General features: G+C 48.5%; 1 protein-coding gene across 1 annotated transcript in view; it reads left to right on the forward strand.

Annotated features, from left to right (window-relative positions):
- The first annotated feature begins 1,487 nt into the window (after nt 1-1,487).
- Nucleotides 1,488-24,315, forward strand: part of LOC144174354 (carbonic anhydrase-related protein 10-like) — a 129,271-nt gene continuing 106,443 nt past the window's right edge. Inside the window, exon 1 of the mRNA XM_077703008.1 lies at nt 1,488-1,629. Coding sequence (XP_077559134.1) covers nt 1,530-1,629 — 100 coding nt within the window. The 5' untranslated portion in view covers nt 1,488-1,529. The remainder of the gene's footprint in view (nt 1,630-24,315) is intronic.

The following is a 24,315-nucleotide window of genomic DNA, read 5'->3' on the forward strand; positions in this document are numbered from 1 at the left end:
AGCTGCACGCTTCAGATGGCCATTTTGCCAACGCACGCTTTTCGCGTTTAATGAGACGCACAGGGCTTTCGTCTTCATAAAATAAGCCAACCAGGTGTTGCTCATTTTGAGTTGTTTCTGCCGCACAAAGGGTCTTGGTGCGGTGAAGCACGCTCTACAGGTGCGGCAAATTTGGGAGCACGTTGAAGGGCTTCGCAGAAGCTATGAAGAGAAAATAAACTTTTGTTTAATTTGAACTAGCCTTTGGTGACTCACTCAACTCCATCAATTAATTCCAATAAAATAAACGCATAACGCCCGATTGAATGCCAGTGATGGCATATGGAGCTGAAATTTGGCGTCTCACTAAACAATTCTTGAAAGAAAACTTAGATCGGCTCAGCGGGCCATGGCCCGAATAATAATAGGAGTGACGTAGGGAGAGAAGACGAGCTTCCTGGATCAGGGAACGAATTGGAACAGAGGATGTCGTACTTTACGTAAAGACAAAGAAATGGACTTAGGTTGGCCATGTAGTCAGGCGAAATGACAACCGGTTAACCACAAGGGTAGCAGAGTGGATACCGAAAGACGGGTCTACAACGGGAAGGCCAATAACTCGACGAAGGGAAGAAATAAGGGAATTCGGAGCCAAAGAATGGACTCGAGCAGGGCGGTACAGGACTGCTATTACTTGATATGCAACAGCACTCGCAGCCACAGCTACAACTCTTCGCAGTCACCGTGGCTCTATGTCGCCCACCAGCGCGGCCTTTAACTTGTGTTTTTATTGAGCTGCGAAGCTTGAGCGCCTTCTGCTTACGAGCGCTCCTCAAAGAGTCGTTTTTCTGCCCAAGCCGCCCAAGCCGACGCTAGATGCCAGTTTTGTCGCACAATAGGCCCTTTTCCGCTTTTGCATTAATATTTTGCTTGACCGTTGGAGGCTTGCGTTAAAATTGGCACCATTATTACAGTGTTAATGCAATATTTTAAACAAATCCTAACTTGTATTTTGTTTTCGAAGCCCTTTAAAGAGCGCAACTAACAATGTCCCCGGCTGATTTGGCCTGCGTTCCCGTGCTTATGGAGACACGAACAGCCTGCAATCATATTCTTCAGTCATGGTTATTTTAAAAGGACATTAACTCTGCATTTTTTTTCTCGTATGGAAACAGGCTTCGTTACGAAAGAACCTGTACTGCGCAAAGAAGCACACAACGCTGCTGCAGAGCGTCTCTCCCAGCGCCCTCTCCCCTGCCACTGTTTTGCTCAGTGCCAACGCGGCACGGCCTCGGAGCGCACGTGCCGGCGCCACTTTTCGACGACGGCGCCGTTACTTCGCGGCCGCGGCAGCACGTGGTCGGCGCGTCCCGCGAGGGGCGCCGCAGGATCGCAGGAGGAGGCGTCCTCGGTCACGTGACGAGCCCGAAGGCGAAGAGAAGGAGGAGGGGCGTTGGGAAGAGTGGGGAGGGTGGGGAACGACTTGGTCCGGACTCGGGTCGAGATGTTGCCGGCACATGCATCCGGGCGGCCTGCCATGAGGGCCGCCGATGGAGACGACGCGAACCGCCGCTGTTCCCCCGGCCATGCCAGGGCTGCTGTCCGCGCTGCTCCATCTCCTCGCACTCGTCGCTGTCCCGTCGCTCCCCGGTGAGTCAGCCCGCTTTCTTCCCTTGCACTCGGTGGCAGCGTTAAGGGGTCCGACAAAATGTGCAAAGCAACCTAAACTGCTAATATCCTACATTTTTAGAGAATTTAAGCGATTTATCACCTGTAGTACCAAGAGGTCAATGCTTCTTTCCTAAGCGTTTAGCTATGCGTGAACACGTCGTGCAACAGATTACGGAAGAACGTAACCATGTCATTCAGGATGCAGCAATGAGACCTACTGGTTTTGAGAAAATACGAGTTTATAATCAGCGTGTTTGTATCCCTAAAGGGTAACTTAGCAGAGAAAAAATACTTAGTATAAATATTTTATTGATATCTCTGATAGTTTTTTGCTACTTCCGAACAAAATACATTTTTGTTTTGTTTTGCTTCATAATTGACTCGTAGATCAGCTCGTCGGACGACACAGGGAAGTTGGCGTTTAGAAACGTTATAACGTGCATTCGCCGAGAACGCGAAAGAAGACCATACAATAATAAATAGATGAATGAGAGGGACCATTGGTGTAACCATCGAATTTGAATTTTTCAGAGCCGAGCCGGTCAAGCAAATTGACTGGATAAGGAACGATTTGTTGATTTTGCATTCCCCGAGAAGATTGTTTTTTCTTCCACGTTTCCTACCATGCGCACAACGGATAATGCATTCGTCTCAGTATTCTCGTCTTACGTCATTAAAACCAACCGATAAATATACGTTATAACGCTAAATTAAGTTCAACGGATGCAGCGGGGCTTTTACGGCAAGTTTGAAGAACTGGGAGCTGGCAGGCGAAAGGCGTAGACGCCTGATTAAATATTAAAAAGAGCGGACCGATAAGCTCTGTAACGCAGCTTCGTGCAGCCGACATGACTAATGGCACGCCGGAACTGGAGTTTACACATGAACCAACCAGCCCTGCAGTGAACGGCGGGTGATCTTCTGCGACGGAACTCAAACATAGACGCTTCGGAAACGTCTCCTACACGATACGTAAGCGACACTTTGTGACAAATGTAGCTTCCACATATGACAGTCCTGATTTGAACTTGGAAGAGGAAATAATTGCAAACCACACGGCACAGTTTGAAGGCTAATTGTTTAAAACACACGCACAAGTAAACGGCGAAAGTCTTTCTCATTTGGTGAAGTTTGCGGGGAAATGCTTGAAAATTAGTACAAATGTACGTCTCTCGCAACTACGAGCACCGTGGATTTTTTGTTTGTCGGTCTGGGTACAAGGACCGCCCCTGCAGTCCAGGGCTCAAATTCCGGTCTTGAAAGAGTGTGATCGAAGTGCAGAAATGCCGAGTAACTACGTGGTATGAAGTTTATCCAGAATAGGTTTTCTCGACCTAAGTGCGCCCCAAAGGATATATTTGGCTACGTTTAGGAAAAAAAAAACTTTGATATCATTATTCCTGCCTGTCGGCGTATTTTGGGTTTCTTCATTTGCGCAGATTTCAAGCACAGTTGTCCAAGAAGTTTGGAGTGCCTTCCTAGATTATATAAAAGAAATGCGCATGCCCTTTATCCGGCTTACGCAAATAATTTGGTGCCTTTGAAAGGTTAGTAAAGGAACGAGAAAAACAAATTGGTGACTGATATATTATGAGTAATTAAGTTACTGCAGCTGTCGTATTTGGGAAACCACAACAGCATGGTAAGTACACAGACTGAAGCGATATCTTGACTAAGTATACAACGGGCTGTCACAAGAGCGTGCCACAGAGATAATACAGATTTCTCTTATGAGTACAAAGCGCCGTGCATAAGCCTGTGTAGTCCAAAACTATGGTTAGATGAAAGCGAGCTTTTTTTTTTTGTTTTCCAAAAAAAAAAAAATCTCTTAAAGCATGTATTCTTGGGAATCATCATCATCATCATCATACTCATCGTCAACTTTAGCTGCTGAATCACTAGTAGAAAATGCGAAAATCACTGCCAATCCAATAATTTCCCCTCGCGCCCATACCGTCGTGCATTAAAGGCTATTGTTTGCCCCAAATTTTCTTACCCCGCCCTTCAATTGAGTGTTCGGCGTCCCTGTTACTTGCGTCGTTACTCTTTCGTCCGTCCTGTGCACCATATGTGGAAGCCCCAACTCATATTTTCCTTAACTTGAGCTAAAATTTTTTCCCACGTTTGTTTGCTCTTTTCCCTATCATTTTACCTCTCTTTTATTGAGCGTTAAACCTAACGCCAACACGAAAACGAATGAAAAGCCGCAGTACGCGATCCACATGTTTTATTTATTCTTACATGAAATAAAAAAAAGGAAGCTTATAGCCCGCTGCGGCAGATTAATAATATAAACGCTTTTATGAAGGTTCACAGGTGGCAAGGTTATACTGATCGATGTAAAAACGTTTTTAAAAGCCGCTACTAGAAAAAATATTACGAGCGTGCATTTAATTATAATAGAGCGAAGAGATGCCGCGTGATTAATTGTCTTCCTGACATTAAGAGGCAACGCACTTACCAGGTGTCACCAACAGGTCCTCATTTTGGAAGGTATATTTGATATACCGTGTGCTAAAGTAAACCCGCAATGGCAGGGGTGCTGGAAAGAAGGGGAACATGCTTACAACCCAATATGAGTAAACAGGTTTGGGGAAAATAACCAGCGTGTTTCCGAGCTTCCATACTATTTTTGGCACCATTGGATGCTTAGTAAGATATGGGTTTTAATTTTTTTTTCTGTTATATTACAATAAGCTATATTATCGGCTAGGCCCGTAGAAGTTCATATCCTGTCATGGCGGAGTATGAATACTACAATGACAACAAAAAAGGAAAAATAAACTCTTTCCGAGTACGAACTGGGAAACAGGGGTTTAGTCCCGAATTTAACAATGACGAATGACATTCCACGGCTGTACCGAGAAGCCACGGCTGGGCTATTTTTGGGTACCTTATTTGGATCCCCGGTAGTGGTGAACAATCGAGAGATTTCATTCCCAATGTAAGCAGAAACGGTAAATTTAAGCAATCCGACGACCCTTTCGGCCAAGAGCGGATATTTATTTGTGCTCATAACCAAGAAAAAGTTAGTGACGAATTGACACACTTACTGTTGGCCAATATTTTGACGTATTCTTGAGCTTTCCGGAGTGCAGAGTATTAATAAATTATTTTTGCCGGACTTAATGCAGTGTCACCTGGCTGCATTGTTTTCTACTTGCGAATTGGTAATTTTCTTGACTGCAACGGGGTCGTAATTAAAGCCACGCAAACCTTCTCGGAAACATATACTCAACTATTAACACACCTTTAGGATTTATTTCATGTAGACCCTGCTTTTACTCGCCCAGTGACTTTTCGTGGATTGCTGCAAATTTTTTTGTCAAAGAAAGCCGCGATACGAAATGTCACCGGTGACGTCCGCTGCGTGGAAGATTATCCAAAAGCAGCAAGAAGCGCAAGAACGACACAGTGCTTTGAGCAAGTGAGAGTGGGTGGTTGTGTCCGGCTGACGCTGCAGACGGATCTTTTTTATTGCACCATTTTGTAACAGGCCATTAGAAGTACGAGAAATCTATGAAGCTGAAATACGTACGTACATTTTACTTTAAAATGGATGGATGTGATTTGTAGCGAGGCTTTGTAGCGAGCACGTTGCTGCGGGCCATTCCAGGATTTATACTTGCTGTACTTGATACTCACTCACTCACTCACTCACTCACTCACTCACTCACTCACTCACTCACTCACTCACTCACTCACTCACTCACTCACTCACTCACTCACTCACTCACTCACTCACTCACTCACTCACTCACTCACTCACTCACTCACTCACTCACTCACTCACTCACTCACTCACTCACTCACTCACTCACTCACTCACTCACTCACTCACTCACTCACTCACTCACTCACTCACTCACTCACTCACTCACTCACTCACTCACTCACTCACTCACTCACTCACTCACTCACTCACTCACTCACTCACTCACTCACTCACTCACTCACTCACTCACTCACTCACTCACTCACTCACTCACTCACTCACTCACTCACTCACTCACTCACTCACTCACTCACTCACTCACTCACTCACTCAATCAATCAATCAATCAATCAATCAATCAATCAATCAATCAATCAATCAATCAATCATGAGCGCTATGATATTCACTCATGAACTAAGTGATAATTGTTTGCGAATAAACTATTTTACTTACTACCCGTGAAGGCTCTACAGTAAGTTAAGCGACATAACTACAAGAGAGACAGCACTAAATCAACTTACGAGGAAGGGATGCATTCACTGAGTCACATTTTGTGGAATGTAACGCAGTTGTAAGCGAAAGAACTAGAGAAACTACATACTCTGGAACTGCGGAGACGAAAAACGCGGCAAGCCCATTTGCCGCAATTAACACTTCTCCATTCTGTGCTTTTTTGTAGTTTTGTTGACTTCGGTACTCTGTTTCACAATACGTTAGCACTTGTTTCTACTATCGTATTTGATTGCAAGTTCTTGATTGATAACAATATTTCTGCTTGATTGATAGCCACTTCTGCTTGGGTGGATTCGTGGCCCGCAGTATCGTTTAAATAAATATAATAAAACAATTTCTGTTCCAGTAAAGTTTTCCCGGCCGTTGAGTTTTTTTATAAACTACTCCAACATCCTTCTCTAAAATTTCCGCGCTCACCATACGACGAGCCCAAACATACACACTCCTATCAGCCCAGTTTGCACACATCTTCACCCAGTCACCAGGCTCCCCCGAATGCACTCACCATGGTTGTTACTTAACATACCACACAGCCATTGCTACTGTCCCTCGCTTCCCAGCTCCTGCTCTTCCAGGCGAGAAAGAATGGCTTTTTCTGAACGTTGAGTCCAACAAGTTCTCTGGATATAAAGCTCTATTATTTTTAATAAAGATGTGTTTCTTTCTATTTCTAAACCATATTAGCCCCTCCTGGCGTTTCGCATAAGGGTCATGTCAGAGTTTCCCGCCAGTTTTTTTTTTGTTTGCCGCTTTCTTTCTTTGCCGCTTTCTTTCTTACGATTTGTTGCTCGAACATCACACTTCGTATACTCGTATTATAGTCTAACCAGCTATTTAACACACCGGAGTGAAAAAAAAATACAGGCTCGTGCGATACCAGACTAAGATTTTATTTTGCCATGTTTGAATGGGCAGGCCAAAAAGAAAAGGTTGCGTGTGCAGCTTGACCTTATCTCAATTTATCACCTGCGCCCCTCCCTCTGTCGGTACAGCCAGCAATGTGTTTTCTGCCACACGTGGCTACTCTAGTCAGTAAGAGAAAACACACGGTACTGTCATACGTATGAGCTATGATACGTTATTCCTTTCTTATTGTATACCACGAAAATATGAAACTATTTAACGCACCGATGAACGGTACGTAACAGGAAGGTTGGAGCTTTAGGGCTAAAAAGATCCATTAAACGGACCATTAAGGCAATATACATATCTTCAGTTTATTTAAAGAACTAGCCTTTCATTACTCGTTCCACTACATTATATATCCGAAGAAAGTTTTCAAAAAAAAAACATAACACAAATATTGGCGAACTGAAATTTTCCGCTATGCAACGCCAGTAGTGTATTGTCACGAAGTATCCTTGGACGTCGGGCTTGAGGTCGTCGTTTTCTACATGCGGAAGCATGGCGTCAAGCATCGTAGTCGGCCGTCTTCCGTAGACAAGCTCGAACGGCGTCATCTGCGTAGTTTCCTGGATAGCCGTGTTGTACGCAAACGTGACATACGGGAGCACTTCGTCCCAAGTGTTATGTTCAACGTCGACGTACATTGACAGCATATTCGCGATTGTCTTGTTCAGACGTTCTGTTGGTCCGTTCGTTTCGGGGTGGTACGCCGTCGCTCTTTGGTGATCCGCGTTGCTGAAGCGTAATATTCCTTGCATCAGCTCCGCAGTAAAGGCCGTTCCGCGGTCCGTGATTAGGACTTCCGGGGCTACATGTCGCAGCACAACTTGCTTTATGAAGAACTTTGCGACTTCTTGTGCAGTCCCCCTCGGAAGAGTGGTGGTCTCTGCGTAGCGCGTCATGTGTAGTCTGTCGCTACGGCAGTCCACTTGTTCTCGGATCGGGATGTAGGGAACGGGCCCAGAAGGTCCATTCCAATCTGTTGGAAGGGCCTCGATGGGAAGGCGATCGGCTGCAGAAGTCCGGCGGGTCTCGTCGGTGGCGTTTTTCGTTGCTGGCAGTCACGGCAGCTCCGGACGTAGTGGGTGACGTCAGATGTAAGGCGGAGCCAGTAGTACTTCGCCTTGATTTTTCCAGTTGTGCGGGCTGAGTCGAGATGTCCGGAAGACGGGTCGTCGTGGCACGCTTCGAAAATTTCTTCACGAAGGTCTGCGGGTATGACAAGAAGATAATTCTTTCTAGTTCCGGGGCTGAAATTCTTCTTCACGAGAACGAAGTTTTTCAGGCTGAATGCTGGTAGGTTGCGTTTGAAGGTCCTAGGCACGGCGACATTGCTTCCCTCGAGGTAGTCGATTATGACGGGTAAGTCGGGGTCGGCACCCTGCTGGGAGGCTAGGTAGCTCCCCGTCCCGACTTTGAAGAACGCGCTCTCTTCATCAGAGTCTTGCGGTGGTGGGTCGATGGGAGCGCGGGACAGGCATTTGGCGTCGGAGTGTTTCCTGCCGGATTTATAGACGATTGTAACGTCAAACTCTTGCAGGCGCAAGCTCCACCGCCCAAGACGGCTTGAGTTGTGTTCAAGGGAAACAAGTTTATTGGATGCGAACTTGTGCTCCCCTAACAACTCAAAGAATACACAGGCGGCGAAGCAGCAGTCAACAAAGTGACGTGCTCAAGCGAGCGTCGGCGATTCGAATGCCGCGGCGTCTGCTCTGCGGGCTTTTATCTTTCGGCGCGAGTGTTTCTAGAACCGTCGATTTACATCCAGAACATTGTAGATCAGAGAAGATTATTGTGAGCTAGTGACGTTAGGGCGAAACAGTCTGCTTATCTGAATGAGATAGCCCGTGCGGCATAAAAATAAAGAATGGAAGACACGCTTCGCTTGGGACACAGATAACAGAGCCGGGCGTGGCCGGGCAGTAAAAACAAACAATACATAAACAAACCCATACATGGTTCGCGGCATTACCCCTGCCCCCCTCCCCAAGCAGTACAAGCATGTACGGCTAAGCATAAGCTGTCCAACCCTGGCCGGGTAATTTCTGCTAGGCCCTTGCTCCATCAAAGTGTAAAGCCCGCACTCAAAAGTGGGCCTTGGCCGTGTGCTGAAAGTTCCCTGGTGTAAGCTGAACAGCTGCTCACCTTTGGCCAAAGCATCTTGCCGTTCTTTTATTGGCCGGCGGCCGTTCAACCTTTAACAACCCACGGCCGTTCAACTTTTACAGACGACGGCTATTCATCCTTGCTTGGGGGCCAGCTGTTGAACCAGAGCCGCTCAGCCATGGTTGAACTTTAGCCATGCAACATACTCGTCCGGCCGTTCCACTGCAGGAGGCATATTAATTGTGGTGCTGCAGCTTTCATCCAGCCCTAGAATGGGTATCGTCGAACTGTTTCTACAGCCAAGTGCAGAATTTATAACCTCGTAACTGCAATCATTCGTGCTTTTAAGTAAACAATTAAATTCAGCAACTGACAAAGACTGTTGATCACAAAATGTGGTGCAGATTTATTTTCTCAATTGCTGCTCCTACAGTGATGCTGCTTCCATTTGATGGAACCGCTACTGTGGTCATGGACAGAGTTCCAACGGAAACCACAGCTGTCATGCTCAGGAGCACCTGCAGCACAAAACAAAAAGAAAAAAAAAGGACAAGTTACAACTCTGCACAGCTCCCACTGGCACCAAACTAGAAAGGCAGTTCGAGGCACCTATAGATACTTACACTGCTAATGGGAGAGAAGAGAGAATGCTCTTTAATGTGAACTGGTGAGGTCAGCCCTGCTAGGGACAAGGCTTGCTACACCAGATGGGGGGTGACTACGTTGATGAGTGGTGCATATCAGACATCAGGGTTACAGCAGGAAGAAGACAAACATGAAGCGTTAAAAAAAATGAAAAAAAAAGGACAAGAAAAACAAGAGATTGCTGCTAACAGAGTCCGGACAAAAAAAAAATACAATTGAAAAGAAAATCGTTAATGGAAACGCTCAAACAAAATGAAAAGTAAACGACGGGAAAAAAAGTAACAACACCAACCCAAGAAAAATAAATAGATGAACGCCACAGTGCGAAAGAGAAAATATCGTGACACACTTGCTCTGTCTCTGATCTAGAGAGATTTGTCCAGTTCAGTCTCTCGTAGGAACTGGAGCAGTACTTTTGTACCTAAGGTACTGTCAGCACTATTGGCCCAAGGCCCAAGAAAATGAAAAAGTTCGAGGCTGCCTCCATGACGTACACGAGAGAGGGAGCTCGCTGCAGTTTTTCGCGCAGCAGCGTATCGAAGGCAGACGCAGAGCAAGTGATTTACAGTCTCGCGCACACCGCAAGTCCGGCACAGGGGGGAATCTTCCCAACCAATCTTAAACTTAAAACTCCGAGTAAACGCCACATTCAGGCGCAGTCAGTGCAGAACTCCTTCACACCGCTTGTTGAGGCCGCGTGGAAATCGGAAGTCACAATGCGGGTCAATAGCGTGCAGTGGCAGATACCTGCGGTGAGGGTCCTGCCACTCCGACCTTTGTGCAGCCCATCCACTTGCGAGGATAAGGGCGTTGCTGTCCTCTCGGGAGAAAGGAAGCTGGGTTGTGTTGCTCAGCAAGTGGCCTGCGCTGGCGGCTGCGTCGGATCTAATGTTGCCTTGTATGTCCGAGTGACCAGGTACCCACTGAAGAGTGATTTCATGGCCTTCGCGCACTGCCATTGTGTGAATTTCGGCAATTTCACATACAAGCTGACTGCGGTTGTTGTTAAGCTTTTGGAGCGCTTGTAAGGCACTGCGCGAGTCGAGGAATATTACCCATTGCTGGGCATGATGGCCGCTGATGTAATGAAGTGCAGCCCTCACAGCTGCCAGCTCGGTAGCAGTCGAGGATGTTTCATGGCTGAGTTTTCTTTCGATAGTGAACCGGGCTGATGAGATCCACACGCCGATGGCGGATGAGCCCGGGCGAACCGAGCCATCCGCATAAACATGTGTGTAGCCTTTGTAAGTGCTGGAAATATACTCGAGTGTGAAGAACTTGAGCGCGGCCGCAGGCATGGCAGACTTTTTGCTCTTGGAGCAGTGGAAGTAAACCTGCACGACGTTTAGATTACACTGCCAGGAACACCTGAGCCAAATATTACACGTTCACGTGAAGCGGTGGGCGCGCAAATCACTGTGAAAGACGCGGAAAAACCAACCGCACTCTCTTCAATTTTGCTCATTATGTACCCCTGGCATGGCCTAAACAACGTCATTACGGCCATGGCTGTCCTATTTGTTGTCGCTGGTCAATTTCTCGGCTTATTTCTTGAATTTCCTGTTCGTCGGCGCTGTGTACCAACCTCCTCTAAGAGTGAACCTGTACGTAGAGTTTTGGGGGTTCTGTTGTGTTTTGAGTGCGCAAGGAGTTTCAGTGACCGACTAAATAGTCCCCGTTTAACGAGATCCCTCGACACAAACGTTCATTACTGTGAAAACGCCCTACCAGACTGAGAACGCGCTGGAGACTAGGCAGCGATGCCTCCTTTTTTGTGGCACCATACGGAAAATAGACCCCTTCACGTTGCGGAGAAAAGAAAAAAAAAAAAAAAAAACTCCACGGCCTGTGATATAGCGAAGGCCCCCAAAGAGAACAAACACCGTGAGCCGCACCCCACTCAAGGTGAGAGCGCACAACTTTCGCGCGTTCAGCCGAGGTGCTCCTGAACTACAAATTGGTTAAAGAAGAGAGATAGTTTCCAAAGAAACAGAACCCGAGAAAGCATTAGGAAAGGTTTTCATCCAGAAATCAGATAAAAATGAAAATGGGAAAACGCTTTTATTGCAAAGCTCAGATTTTCAAACTATTCCCGTGTTTCCTTTTTTTTTCTCAAAGGAAGTTTTAGCTCCGAAAAGTTGAGCAGTCGCATATTGTATTTTGCCTTGTTCAAAGTGGCCCAGCTATCGAAGTCACACGATAGTGCGGTGAAACCACCCAGCCGACAGGTTTTTTTTTAAAATAGGCGCTTAGATTTACGCGAAGGCGACCTCTACAGTGAGGTTATGCGCCCAGGGGGACACATAAATAGGAGGTAATTATTGATTTCGGAGGCTTAATGAACTAAAATTGACTAATTACCTTTTTAGTGGCTACAGTAATCAGACATATTGGGAAGTTGAACGCAATCATGTTTCTAGGCAAATTCAATTGGCAGAATTCTTCTGGTGCATCCGTAGTCCGAGATATCAAACGGCGAAGTTTAATTGTCGTTCGCATGATTACGCATGCAAGACAGTCTGCACCGGCGAAAAGCTCCTCCCTTCTGTGGCGTGCCTGCTGTGTACGGTGTTTAGTTCGACAAAGGGGTGGAGGCCCAGGAAAAAGTGATAACTGACACCCATTCATTCTTGGCTGGCGGTATTGCAATCTGCAGTACTCGGAACAGCTATCGAACCACAGAACAAAAGGGAGGAGCTATATGCCGGTCTTGACTTCTAGCATCCGTAATCATCTCCGTAATCATCGCCGTAATCATCCGTAAGCATCCGTTGAACTTCGCCGTTTCATATCTCGGACTACGGATGCGCTAGAAGAATTCTGCCAATTGAAACTGCGTAGAAACACGATTGCGTATAAGGGAGGAGGAGGAATGCCTTTAATGAATGAAGAGAAGTCAGCCTGGCAGCGAGCTTGGCTTGCTACTCCACATGAACATGATGTGCGAAAGTGAAGGGAAACGAAGACACAAAAACTCATACAGACACTACGAAAGCAAATAAGCACACAAACTGACAAATGCAGGATCACGCACACGGCGCACAAACAGAAGTGAAGTTAAGGCACACATTCACAGAGTTTCGTTCAGGCCGGAGTCACGGAGAATCGACACCAAAGCCCGTGTACTCCGTGTTGCCGCGGCAGTTGAGTGCTAAGGACCAATGGCGTCACAAAGCTTCAATGGTGCATCAGCACGCAGTCCCAAAGTTGTCTTCCAGGTTAGCCGCGGAGTGTCATAACGGGGACACACACACAGAACATGTTCTATGTCCTCACGGACACTGCATACTTGACAGTGAGGGGAGGCAACTCGGCGTGTCTTGTGCAAGTAGTGGCTGGTAAAAGCGACGTTGAGGCGAATGCGGTGAACGACTGCTTCGTCGCGCTTTCCCAGGCCACACAGCATTCTAAAAGTGCAGGCGGGATCGATTCTGTATAGTGGCTGATAATGTTTTGTCCCGTCCGTCCATATGGAGAGTTGTGACTGCCGCGCCGCGGAGTACGCAAGTGTCGCGGCGTCACGTCTAGAGAAAGGAATCGGGATGATGACACTAGATTGGGTGTGGGCCGCGCAAGCTGTTTCGTCGGCCACCACATTCCCATTCACCCCACAATGTCCAGGTAGCCACTGTAACACTACCTCGTGAAGCATTCTGGCAGCCTGTGTATGCAGGGTGTGTATTTCGTGGGCCAGTTGCTCGCGCGGGAATGATGCTAGTTGCTGTAACGCCGCCCGTGAATCTGTGAAAATCACCCACACAGAAGCTTCTTGCCCAAGAATGTACTGCAAAGCGGAGCGCAAGGCAGCAAGTTCTGAGGTCGTCGACGTTGTTTTGTGGCTTAACCTGGCCGCAATTGTGGTGCGCGTTGATGGAACCCAGATTCCGACAGCAGATGATGTGGCCGTCACCGATCCATCAGTGTAGATATGCTTGTGTTTAGGGTAGCAATTCCACATGTGCTCTAGAGTGAAGTACTTTAGGGCTGGAATTGGCAACCTTGATTTACTGCCGATGCCCGGTATTGTGGTGACGATTCGCCAGGGGGAGTACAACCAGGGCGGGAGATGAAGCGGCGCAGGGCACTTCTGACACAAGGGTGGTAGAGTGTCTTGTACCTCTAAGGCAGAGCTAGAACTCAGCGGATGTCCATGGGCCCTAGTCGCCAGCCGCAGATGTAGGCGAAGCTGCTCCTCTTTCACCAGTACACTGGGTAAGAAGCGCCTAGACTCTCGTATGGTCCCCAGCGTAGAAGTTGTCTTCGGAAGACCCAGACAAAACCGCAGAGCTCGGGCCTGCATACTTTCTAACAGCCTTGTGTTGGTCTTGGAAAGAGGGCCGAGTACTGGGAGGCTGTATCGGAGCAGTCCTTCACAGAGTGCCGTGTAGAGACGTAGGAGGGGCCCAGCAGAACAACCTCCTGAGCCGCTGGTCAGCATGCGTAGCACCTGAGCAAAGGAGCCCAGTTTCTCCTCCAGGAGACGAACGTGGGGGGACCACGTCATCGACCTGTCAAGTGTTACGCCCAGGAATCGGTGTGAGTCCACAAAGGGTATGGGGACCCCTGCCGCTGAAAGATGATAGCGGGAGACATCACGCCTGGTGAAGGCTATTGCAGCACATTTCCTAGCCGAGATTTCGAGGCCACGTCTCGTCAAAAAGTCCGCAATAGAATGGATGGCTTTTTGAAGGCGAGCTTGTAAAACTCGCCTGTTGCGGCCAGAGCTCCAGATGCAGATATCGTCAGCATATAGCGATATTTCGACAGTGTGTGGCACGCACTTCTCAATTCCAATGAGGCTGACATTAAATAGGGTTGGGCTTAAAATGCCGCCCTGTGGCACACCTCGCGTGACATTGTGAGGGGCCGTTTCGCCGTCTTTCGTGGACATAAAGACGGATCTGTCAGACAGATAATCGGATATCCACGCATACATGCGACCTCCGATGCCTACCGACTCCAATGCAGATCTTATTGCCTCATGTGCCACACAGTCAAAGGCTGCTTTAATATCAATGAACACTGGTAGAGTGATGCGACGCTGGGCTTTCGCACTCTTAACGTCATTGACAAGGGCAAGCACGTTGTCGATGCTGCTGCGGGACTGTCTGAATCCAGTCATCTATGGGGCATACGCGTTTCGCTCTGTCAAGTCTCAGTCTAGGCGAGCAAGGACCATCTTCTCCATCAGCTTCCCCACGCAGCTGAGGAGTACAATGGGGCGGTAAGACTCAATTTCCGTAGGGAGTTTGCCAGGTTTGAGCACGGGAACAAGGAGACCGCGCTTCCAGCCCGGTTCGAGGTGGCCCGTTTCCCAGCTGTGGTTGTATGTGCCGAGAAGGAAGCGCTTAGCTTTGTCTCCAAGGTGTGACAAAGCTGCATAGCTTATGCCATCTGGGCCCGGTGCAGAAGCCTTGTTTACGGAAGACAAGGCAGCAAATAGTTCTGCCATTGTAAATGGCTTGTCCATGACGGTCACACTTGCAGAGGGCGGAGAGACATCGGTCAGTCTGGCAGGTAAGACTGGAGCCGACAAGGCTGTGACCTTGGCGCAGAAATCTTCAGCGACATCTAGATCACGGCGGTTCTGTCACAAAGCGATACAGAGGAAAGGATGCAGAGCAGTAGCTGGTGCCCGTAGGCTGCGTACTAAGCTCCAAATCCTCGTAAGAGGTTTTCGGGGGTCTAATTTTGAGCAGAACGACTGCCATTCCCGCTTAGCCAATTTCTTCATATGTCGCTGTACGTGCCTCTGTGCGCGTCTAGCGGCTTGTATATCTTCGGATGTTCGTGTTTTGCGAGCACGCCTTTCAGCCCTGCGACGCACCGCGCGGAGCCTTTGGTACTCCGCATCGGCCACAGAGAACCTCGAGGGTAGACGGAAAAGCTTCGTACAGGAGCTTCTCGCCCGTGTCATGGCGTCTATTAGGTCGCTGTACGATTCAAAATTCCCATCGAGCTCCTCAATAAGAGCAGAATACAGAGACCAATCCGGGCAACGAATTTCTTGATTGAAGGGCCCTCCACAGAGGCCATCCAGCAAGATATATGTAGGCAGGTGATCGCTCCCATGTGACTCGATGTCGACGTACCACTGGGCCCTACGTGACAGTCCGAGGGAGACCATGGTGACATCTAGTGTGCTCGATACTGCGCCTCGGCTGAACGTGGGTTCGCCGGTATTAATGACAGCCAAGCCGTTACGGCAAGCCGCATCGAAGAGGCGCCTGCCTCTAATTGTGGTCTTAATGCTGCCCCAGGAGGGATGGTGCGCGTTAAAATCTCCAGTTAACACGTGCGGTGCCGGTGTCATACGTACAATGTGCTGGAGCCTATCCACGTTAAATGCAGCATCAGGTGGAATGTATGCCGCAATAAGGGTAAACTGCTGCGCAGAACTTTTAATAGTCGCTGTGACGTACTCGTTTGTGTCGTCTGGAGGCAAGGTATGCTCCATGTACGTCAGGTCGTTCCTGATCGCGAGCAGAACTCTTGAAAGAGCCTCACCTGTTCTAGACTGTAAAACAGTGTAGCCAGAGAGCCTAATGTTTGCGCGTAACCGCGTCTCTGATATTGCGATAATTGGAAAGCGGTGCTGCTGTATGAACCATCGGAAGTCCGGAAGGCGGCTCCGAAGACCGCATGCGTTCCATTGAAACAGTGGCCTTGTTCCGTATTTCCAGAGTTTTTGGTGTCACAGCTCCTATCGCCATTGCGTGAGGAGAGGCAATACAAGGTCAATGATTGTGCCTATCCCCTTGGCCACCGGAGATGAAAGCGGAGCCAGGAAAACTCGAATGGCCTCCACAACTGAAACGATGAGCGTAAAAATGTTGCCAGAGTTTTGGTGGACACGGCGCCTGGGCCTCTTCTCGTTTGCCTGCTGTCCGGGAGACTCCGCTGTCGCTGTCACAATCGACGACGCAGCTGCAGGCGCTGTCTTGCTTGAGGACGCAGCCGCAGGTGGGGGAAGAGACTCCGACGTCTCCGTGGATGCCAACTCGGATGACGGCATGGGTGTCGCTGTAGTGGGCGCCGCAGGTTTCCCGGTTCCGCAAGCAGGCAGGGGCGGGAAGTCGTCGCCGAAGCTTGCATCTAAAGTGTTGGAGGCTGGCGGTTGCCTTTTGGCGGCCTTCTGGATTCCTGAAGAGGACTTTTTCCAGGCAGCACCCTTCCCCCGCTGCTCATGCAGGGTCGCCTTCGCTGACTTGTAGTCAATGTTTTGGTCCCCCTTAAGCTTGTGTATGGCCTTCTCTTTCCGAAGGACCGGACAGCGGGCAAACGTCGACTCGTGACTGTTCCCACAGTTGGGGCACCGAAGATTATCAGCGTCACACGCAGAACTTTCGTGACTGCCACCGCACCGAGCACAGCGGCTCGGAAGTCTACACATGGTTGCCACGTGGCCAAAACACTGGCACTTGGTGCATTGCCTGGGTGTCTCAACATAAGGATATACGCGGTAGCGCGTGTAGCCTAGGAAAACGTGTTCAGGCGCTGTTTCAGTGGCAAATACAATCCGCATGCTCTTGGATAACTTGCCTAGACGACGCACAGATTTGACAGGTGTTTTCTGACGCAGAGCTACGAGGATTTCAGGCTCCGACAGATCAACTGGAACATCTCTGATCACTCCTGCTCCGCACTCACTCGAGCGAGGCTCATACGCCTGGATAGGGATGCCCTGAATGGTTTTTATTTTCAGGAGACGTGCAGTAGCGTCAGCGTTTCGCGTGTCCACTGCTAGAAGGTTGAGCCGATAGTTTGGCCTTCCTTGAAGGACTCCATCTGGTGCCATGGACTCGAGGCCACTTTTCAGTGCGAGGGGGTTGAAACGGGTAATGACGACGCTCTCTACCTTTGTGGGTTTGAGAATTACTATACGCCCGTGCTTCGGAAATTTAATGATAGGCTGGCAACTGAGAGTCAGATGCTGTCTCTTAGAGCCACGTCGCCGTTTAGGAGGCATCACGGTCTGGAAATTCTCTTGCTCGTCCGTACTCCTCGAGTTTTCTTGAGCATAAATAATTGTGGCAGAGGTTGCATCTGTCATGTCTGAGAAGGCATCCTCATCGTCCGGCAGCGGTTGATCAGAAGGGCAAGGAGATGAGAGGGGACTTGCCTGACCAGCTGGTATCGGCGACGGTTCCAATGAGGAGGCGTTAGGGGCGTCTTCAGAGACGTTAGGAGCGTGTTCAGAAGCCGTTTCGGAGGTTGCCTGATGAGAGGGGTTCATCTCCAGGTGACCGGTAGCAGCCCCCGGAACGGGGCCAGAGAGGTGACATCCAGACGTAGCACTTGGCAGCATACTAGGAGGCGAGCCCGGCGGCAGCCCTGGCGGGGCTGCGCCCGCCGCAGGAAGCATGTCCTTGGCTGATGTGACGTACCAAATTCGACACGCAAAACGTCGAAACTTCAAGGAGAGACAAGCGCAGCCGGACGAACGCGTCTTCTTCCTCTTCCTCCATTGCGTATAACTTTCCAATACAAACATGCCTGGTTACTGCAGCCACTAAAAAGGTAATTAATCAATTTTAGTAAAAAACCACCTACATCAATAATTACCTCCTAATTATGTGTCCCCCTGGGAGCATAACCTTACTGTAGCGGTGGTCGTCGCGTAAATCTAAGCGCCTATTTAAAAAAAAAACATGTCCACTTAACTTTGATCCCCCCGTATAAACAGAGCTCGTGCGATAAAAACCTGCATACGGTACAAAACACCTCCATTCCTGACGATGTCATCAAGAGCACCGGCAATTATTTCAGACTTCCTAGCCCCTCCGCTGCGCCTACCACCTGTCCATCAGCAACGCTAGACATATCAAGCGTCGTCAGCATCAGTAAATTAAATTTAGCTTCCGTGAACCACACCGTGAGACTGAATCGGAAGCGGGAAATCGAGCCGTAACACGTTTCTGCACCGAACCTTACTCGCGCAAGAAAATGGCCAGAAAAAATGAACTTACCGAACTTTCTCTGTCCGGGCACTGAAAACCGCCGCCGTTCGTCGATCGTTTGCAGCAGCATTTCAGCTTATCCTTAGCCTCACGTGTTTCTAAAGTGGAAAGCAGGATATCCACAAAGCGCGAACACATTTCACAACACAAGACTGAAAATGTGCCTTTCCAAATATACCACTAGCAAGCCATTATTTTGTCTTCACTATCCATGATCTTTGATTTAGCGTATTCGGTTAATATTTTTGTGTCCTCGTTTATTTGTCCATGAGTGCACATATATATATATACAGCACACTGTTCGGTGGCTGGGCGCGTGTCCACGCATGACCTTCGGGCACGGGCGGTGCTAGACCTGCGACAGACGTCAGCCGTTCCCCTTTCGAAGAGCAGGAGCGTGCAGATTCATAAGCGGACCGGATAACGTACGTTTCCAAAACAACTTTTGAGCAACGGCTGCCTACGAAACACGAGTACTCTAGAACTGGACAACAGCCATTCATCATGTGTTCCCCTGCAAGCGGAAACAAAGCGGTCGCCTGGTGGCCGTGCACAAGCTTATCATCTTTTGTAAACCCGCTTTCAAGCAACAAGCTAGTACTCGGCGGCGGGAAACCTGCCGCCTATCTTTTGATTGAACGTTGCTGGAGCAAGTTCCGTTCATCGCCGGTGGTTGATCCGCCAGATAACTTCTGAGTAACTTTCGCCGAGGAGAAACCGTGTTGATGGTTAACGAACAAAAGCTGACCAACTTAAGAACATTGGCTGCCAAAAACGTGCGCGAGGATAGTGGCCGTATTCAAACCGTTTATCTTATGTTCAACTCTGGCCAGTTTGTTGCCGATGGCCGAGCATTCCGGAGAACCGCCGTAGGTTGGCCGGTCAAGAATAGGACTTGCTGTACTGCCTCGACCCGATGCTAAAATAAAAGACAGTAAAACAAACAATACATAAACAAACCCATACATGGTTCGCGGCAATATCATTACGAAGATTTCCAACGCAGGGTAATTAATGGGGCTTTCTGATTTACAGTCTCGGACTCACCACGGATAGTCCGCGAGTAGTCCGAAGATTTCCCACGCCTCCGGAATATATGAGCAAAACGAATGCCGGATTGCTTTTTGGAAAGCCCGCGGTGCTTCCAGGGAGGACAACCGGAGAGCTCCAGAGTGTGAACCCCATGCTAACACTCGAGCCATGGTGATCAAAATGAACCACAGGCGCCACTTCAATCGCGCAATCATATTTACTAGCGGCAACTTTTGTCAAGGGGCGCCAATCCCACAAAAGTCCCCCGGCCGTAATATGGGAAAATCGAGCAAGTAGGTGGGTAGTTATTACTTTTTTCATCTTTCTTTTTTTTATCTGGCTTATTGTTTGAAATGCTGGTTCAAGTGGTCATGACTGTCATTATAAGGTGGCAATATTTCGGACGACAAGTCAAGTCTTCATGGTCCGTTTAACACACCTGTCAAGTCGTACGACGTAGACCGATATTGTAGCCGTTCTCAGGCCTTTTCAATACATAAAACATTAATATCCACAGAAATTGAGTAGCCATTGGAATCATGAGCCTGCGCTTTAGTGCCTTCAATCTGCACTTCGCTGCGGCTTGTATGAACAGCTTTTTGCTCGAACGGGCGATACTTGTGGCCTAGTAATCAGGTCTGTCAACAATGTCGTTCTCCGGCGGCTTCGAAGTCATCATGGCATCAAGGACGACGCGGTGTTCTTGATTTGGAGCGAACTTGCGCTACGCAATGGTCTGAAAGAAAACATCGAAGTCGAAGAAACAGTCAGCAAAGTGACGAGCACAGACGAACGCCGGCGAACAATTGAATGCCGCGGCGTTTGACCTGCGAGTATTTATCTCTGCACTATTCCTTCTGGAGCCACCGAGTTTGATCGATAACGTTGTCCATCAGGGAGGAATATTGTAGGCTAGTGACGACAGGGTGCAATTCTCTCGATATCAAACAAGAACGTTCCGGCGTGGCACACGTCAAAAGAGCAAACACGCGGTGAATTCGGAACGGGTAAGGTAGCCGCACGCGGCCATGCTCAAGAAAAAGGCACGAAGAGGACTGGTTTGTGAAAATATCATTATGCATAATTAACAAGCATTTCATCCTTTCTGTTGAGTTTAATCATCCTGCATGTCACGATCATGATGACGACCTGATGTTGCGAGGTCACTGCGCTACACTGCTTGCAGCGCCGGCCTGGCACTAATACACCAAAACTTTTTCGAACTAACGCTTCTTCAAACATAATTTTGATCACGAACAGTCCTACTTGGGGTGTAAGTGGCCCAAATGCGACAACTAAACGCGCCTTAAAACGCTGTAATCGTTTCACAATGCAGTTACAGAGCTCACTCAGCAAACTAGGTAACTGCATATTTACTGAAAAGACTATTCTGACAGGCGTTTCCCGTCGCTGTTGCAAACAGTGACGGGAACCAAATTTCGCTTTTCGAAGCTTGCATACCTTCGCTAATAAGTTTAGTTACATTGCAATGGTGCAGCGCTATTCTTTCGCTTATTGTATGTATAGAACGTTTCGCTTCATGTATTTCCTCCCCTTTTTTTTTTCAGGCGAGAACTTAACTTCCTTACCTTTCTTTCCGCTGAGTTATACAGCGTTCTCTTTCTATTTACTCTCCGTTCCCATTCGCTAAACATAGTTAACTTTATTTTCAAGGTTCCTTGCTCTTTTCTTGAAACCGCAAAGAAACGCCTGGCTGTTTGTTTTGAGCCTTGCCTGTGCCCAACCGGGTCCTGTTCAGCAGCCATAAGGACAGATAACATGATTTACATGAACAGAAGTGGTCGAGGGCTCCTGTTAGGATCACGTTGGCTTCAGACTTTAAATAGGAACGTTACGTAATCAAAGACGAAGCCCCGTAAGTCGTGACGGGGGAAAGCTACGGGAAACCAGGAGGGCGCCTAATCTGCGGCACGCGAGTTATAAAGCCATAAAGCGTACGGTATAAAAAAAGAAACACGCGTATTAAACTAGGAAATTTCTGTGTTTGTGAAGCGTACGCGCTATTGTTCGGTGTTGTAGACAACTAAGCTGTTCCGTAAATCCGAGAAAAAAAAGAGTGACGGGAAGGAATAAAGGGAAGCGAAAACTGCTACTGCGACGGGAGGCTCTGCAAGTGACAGTTTGACAGTAAGCATGCGGATCACAAGCACTCAAGCGGAATCCGGGCGTCGAGAAAGCGCTGTCAGAAGTGCCACCCAAGTTGCGACGTTATAGAGCACTCGAAAGCACCCTCGTTAAAGCCGCGGTAAAGAAAAATGAGTGAAAAATTAGCCAATACATACATACGTCTGACAAGACCGGTAAATACGAGCTCGTTCTTTCGCTCGAAGTGTGCTCACCAATTTAATACAGCCGAAAAAAAAAGTGACGGCAAGAAAAGAAAGAATGACTCATTGCTAAGCCACTGTCAAGAATTCAGCGTACGGAAGCCAAGCCGGCCGGATATTTAAATCCATGGAAACACGAAATAACTCCGTGGAGGAAGACGAAGAGTAGTAACAAAAAAAAAAAAAAAGAATGGCAGGATTAAATCTACTGAGAAACAAAATCTTGAACACTCACGTGCTGTCTGGCGCGCTGGCGCCGAACAGAGACGTGAGGCAAATGACGTTTTTTCCAGAGTCGCGGCGTATATACGGACGGTGGGGGTAACGGCGGCGGCATGATTTATGTTTTGTCCCGACCGGCCGGAGTGGTATATGCGCGTCATTCGACGATCGAAAAGAGAATAATGCCGTGCAGCCATCTTGGACGACTTACGCCGGGTCCATATGTCACGGAGAGATCGGGGCGACCCGATAGCGCTGTCACGCGAAGCCACGTCTGCCGCAAACCACGTCGCTGCCGGAGCGCTGTCAGGGCCGGGGATTAGGACGCCGAGGAGAGCCTTCGAAGCTCACAGACGACGCCGCTCCCGGCGTCGGATGCCAGCAGGGTGGCGCACGGACGGGCTTCAGCCCCGCGCCTGTTGTCCCTGCCACCGGCGTGCTGTGCGATGGACAAGTGGGCCGCTTATATGGGCCACATGGCACGCTACGCGATGCGACCTAGTTGCGTTCGACGAAGGCGCGCACCCGTATGATTGCTGCTCGTCGGTTGAACGCAGTGCAAAGGCGAGCTGCTGCAGTAGGACGAAGCGTACGCTAGAAGATGGAAGCTTCTGTGACGGCGTGTTGCACAAGTGGAGGTTTTTAGAAGGAATGTGCACGAAGTCGGCGCTTTGTAACTTCTGAACGGTACGCGAGGTGGACCCAATAAAGCGAGCCTTAGACAGTTCGCTTGTATGAATAAAGCTGGAGGGCTGTGTTTTGTATTCTTTTTGTTGTTCGTTTTGCAACCAGTGCAACCTAGCGGCCTAAAGATGAGGCGCGTGGTGTTCTTGCCCCACTGCGATTTCCTCTGTGGTGTTGTTTTTTGTGTGGTTGTGGTACTAGGCTTGCATTGAGACTTGTTTTAACATGCTACATGTAGCAACCTGTTCATGCGCTGTTTGTGCTTTCACTCCTTATGAATTGCTAGCCCTGCATATACCAGCATCTTGCACCGCAGTATGAATAAATGAATGAAGAAAAAGACAAAATATGCCGCATCTTCTTGATTCTAAGCTTCGCTCCCAGTTAAGGAAATAGCAAGTTTTCAAATGTTTACATTCTAAGCGGTATGGGCTTTTAAGATTGCCTACTTGACACTTGAAATACAAAACTTGACACTTGAAATACAAAGAATATGACAGGTATATCTAAGAGTGAAATCAGATGGCCGAGTTTTAGAAAGCACTACCAGGAGAGCTCGAAGGGAGTGAAAGCTTGAAGAATGCGGGGCAAGGGACGAAGAAAGCACGAGAGTATATACCTGTAGCATGCCAATTACGCAAGCTAAAGTTGGATACGCAAGTAATCCAACTGCTTAGTAAGTCGCAATGTGGTAGAAAATATGAAGACGAGGCTGAAATACTCCTTAACTAACCACTGCGTTTTTTGGTTCTCCCGTTTTTTATTCCTCTCTATGTCCAAAACTGCCAAGCGAGGTGTATTCTTGTAGTAAAGCCTAGGAAGGGTTTTGTCAAGATCAAAGCAGCAGCCCTGTCACTGTCATATTCTCGCTTGCGCTGTGAAAAGAGGCTTGGAGTTGCTATGAACAGTATCGTCAAAGTCCCCTGAACTGTTCGGTAAATAACAAAGTTTGTACTGTCCTTCTAGATGTACTTTAGGCCTATATATTCGGAAGAAAAGAAATGTAGTTGTTTTTGTTATTTACGCGTGTTAATGTCAACTTCAGACATACCTTCACATAAATTTTGCTCGTGTTCGCGGCCCGCCCGCGTGGTATCCACCAAGGAGAGAAAAAGAAATGTGCAGAAGTTGACGTTTTCATATCGCTAAGATCGGGTAGAGCAAGCGAAGTTGAGTCTCTGGAGGTGCCCGCTTTGAAGCCGCGCCTGTCAGCGACCGCTACTCGTCTGTGCTTGCAACGAGAGGCGCACTACGGCAGCAGACGCGTCCCGTCCGCGAGGGGGGCAGTAGACGAGGCGATACGGGCCCGCGCGCGCTCTTTCAAGCGATGCCGTCGTCTGCGCTGCCACTGTCATCTGGGCTGCATTCTCGGCCGGGCGGACCAATTTATTTCTCCGAGGCGACCTTGCGAGCGGCTTTTGTAAAATCACCGCGGCGAAAGACGACGAGCCTCGTGCACACTGCAGAAGGGACGCAAAGGGGGAAAAGAAACGCTGCCGTCCTTTTTGTGTTAGACACCGTCGTTATCCTGGA

Source organism: Haemaphysalis longicornis, unplaced genomic scaffold (assembly GCF_048455015.1).
Source record: "Haemaphysalis longicornis isolate Haplotype H1 unplaced genomic scaffold, Haemaphysalis longicornis Haplotype H1 scaffold_3, whole genome shotgun sequence".
NCBI classification, from domain to species: Eukaryota; Metazoa; Arthropoda; class Arachnida; order Ixodida; family Ixodidae; genus Haemaphysalis; species Haemaphysalis longicornis.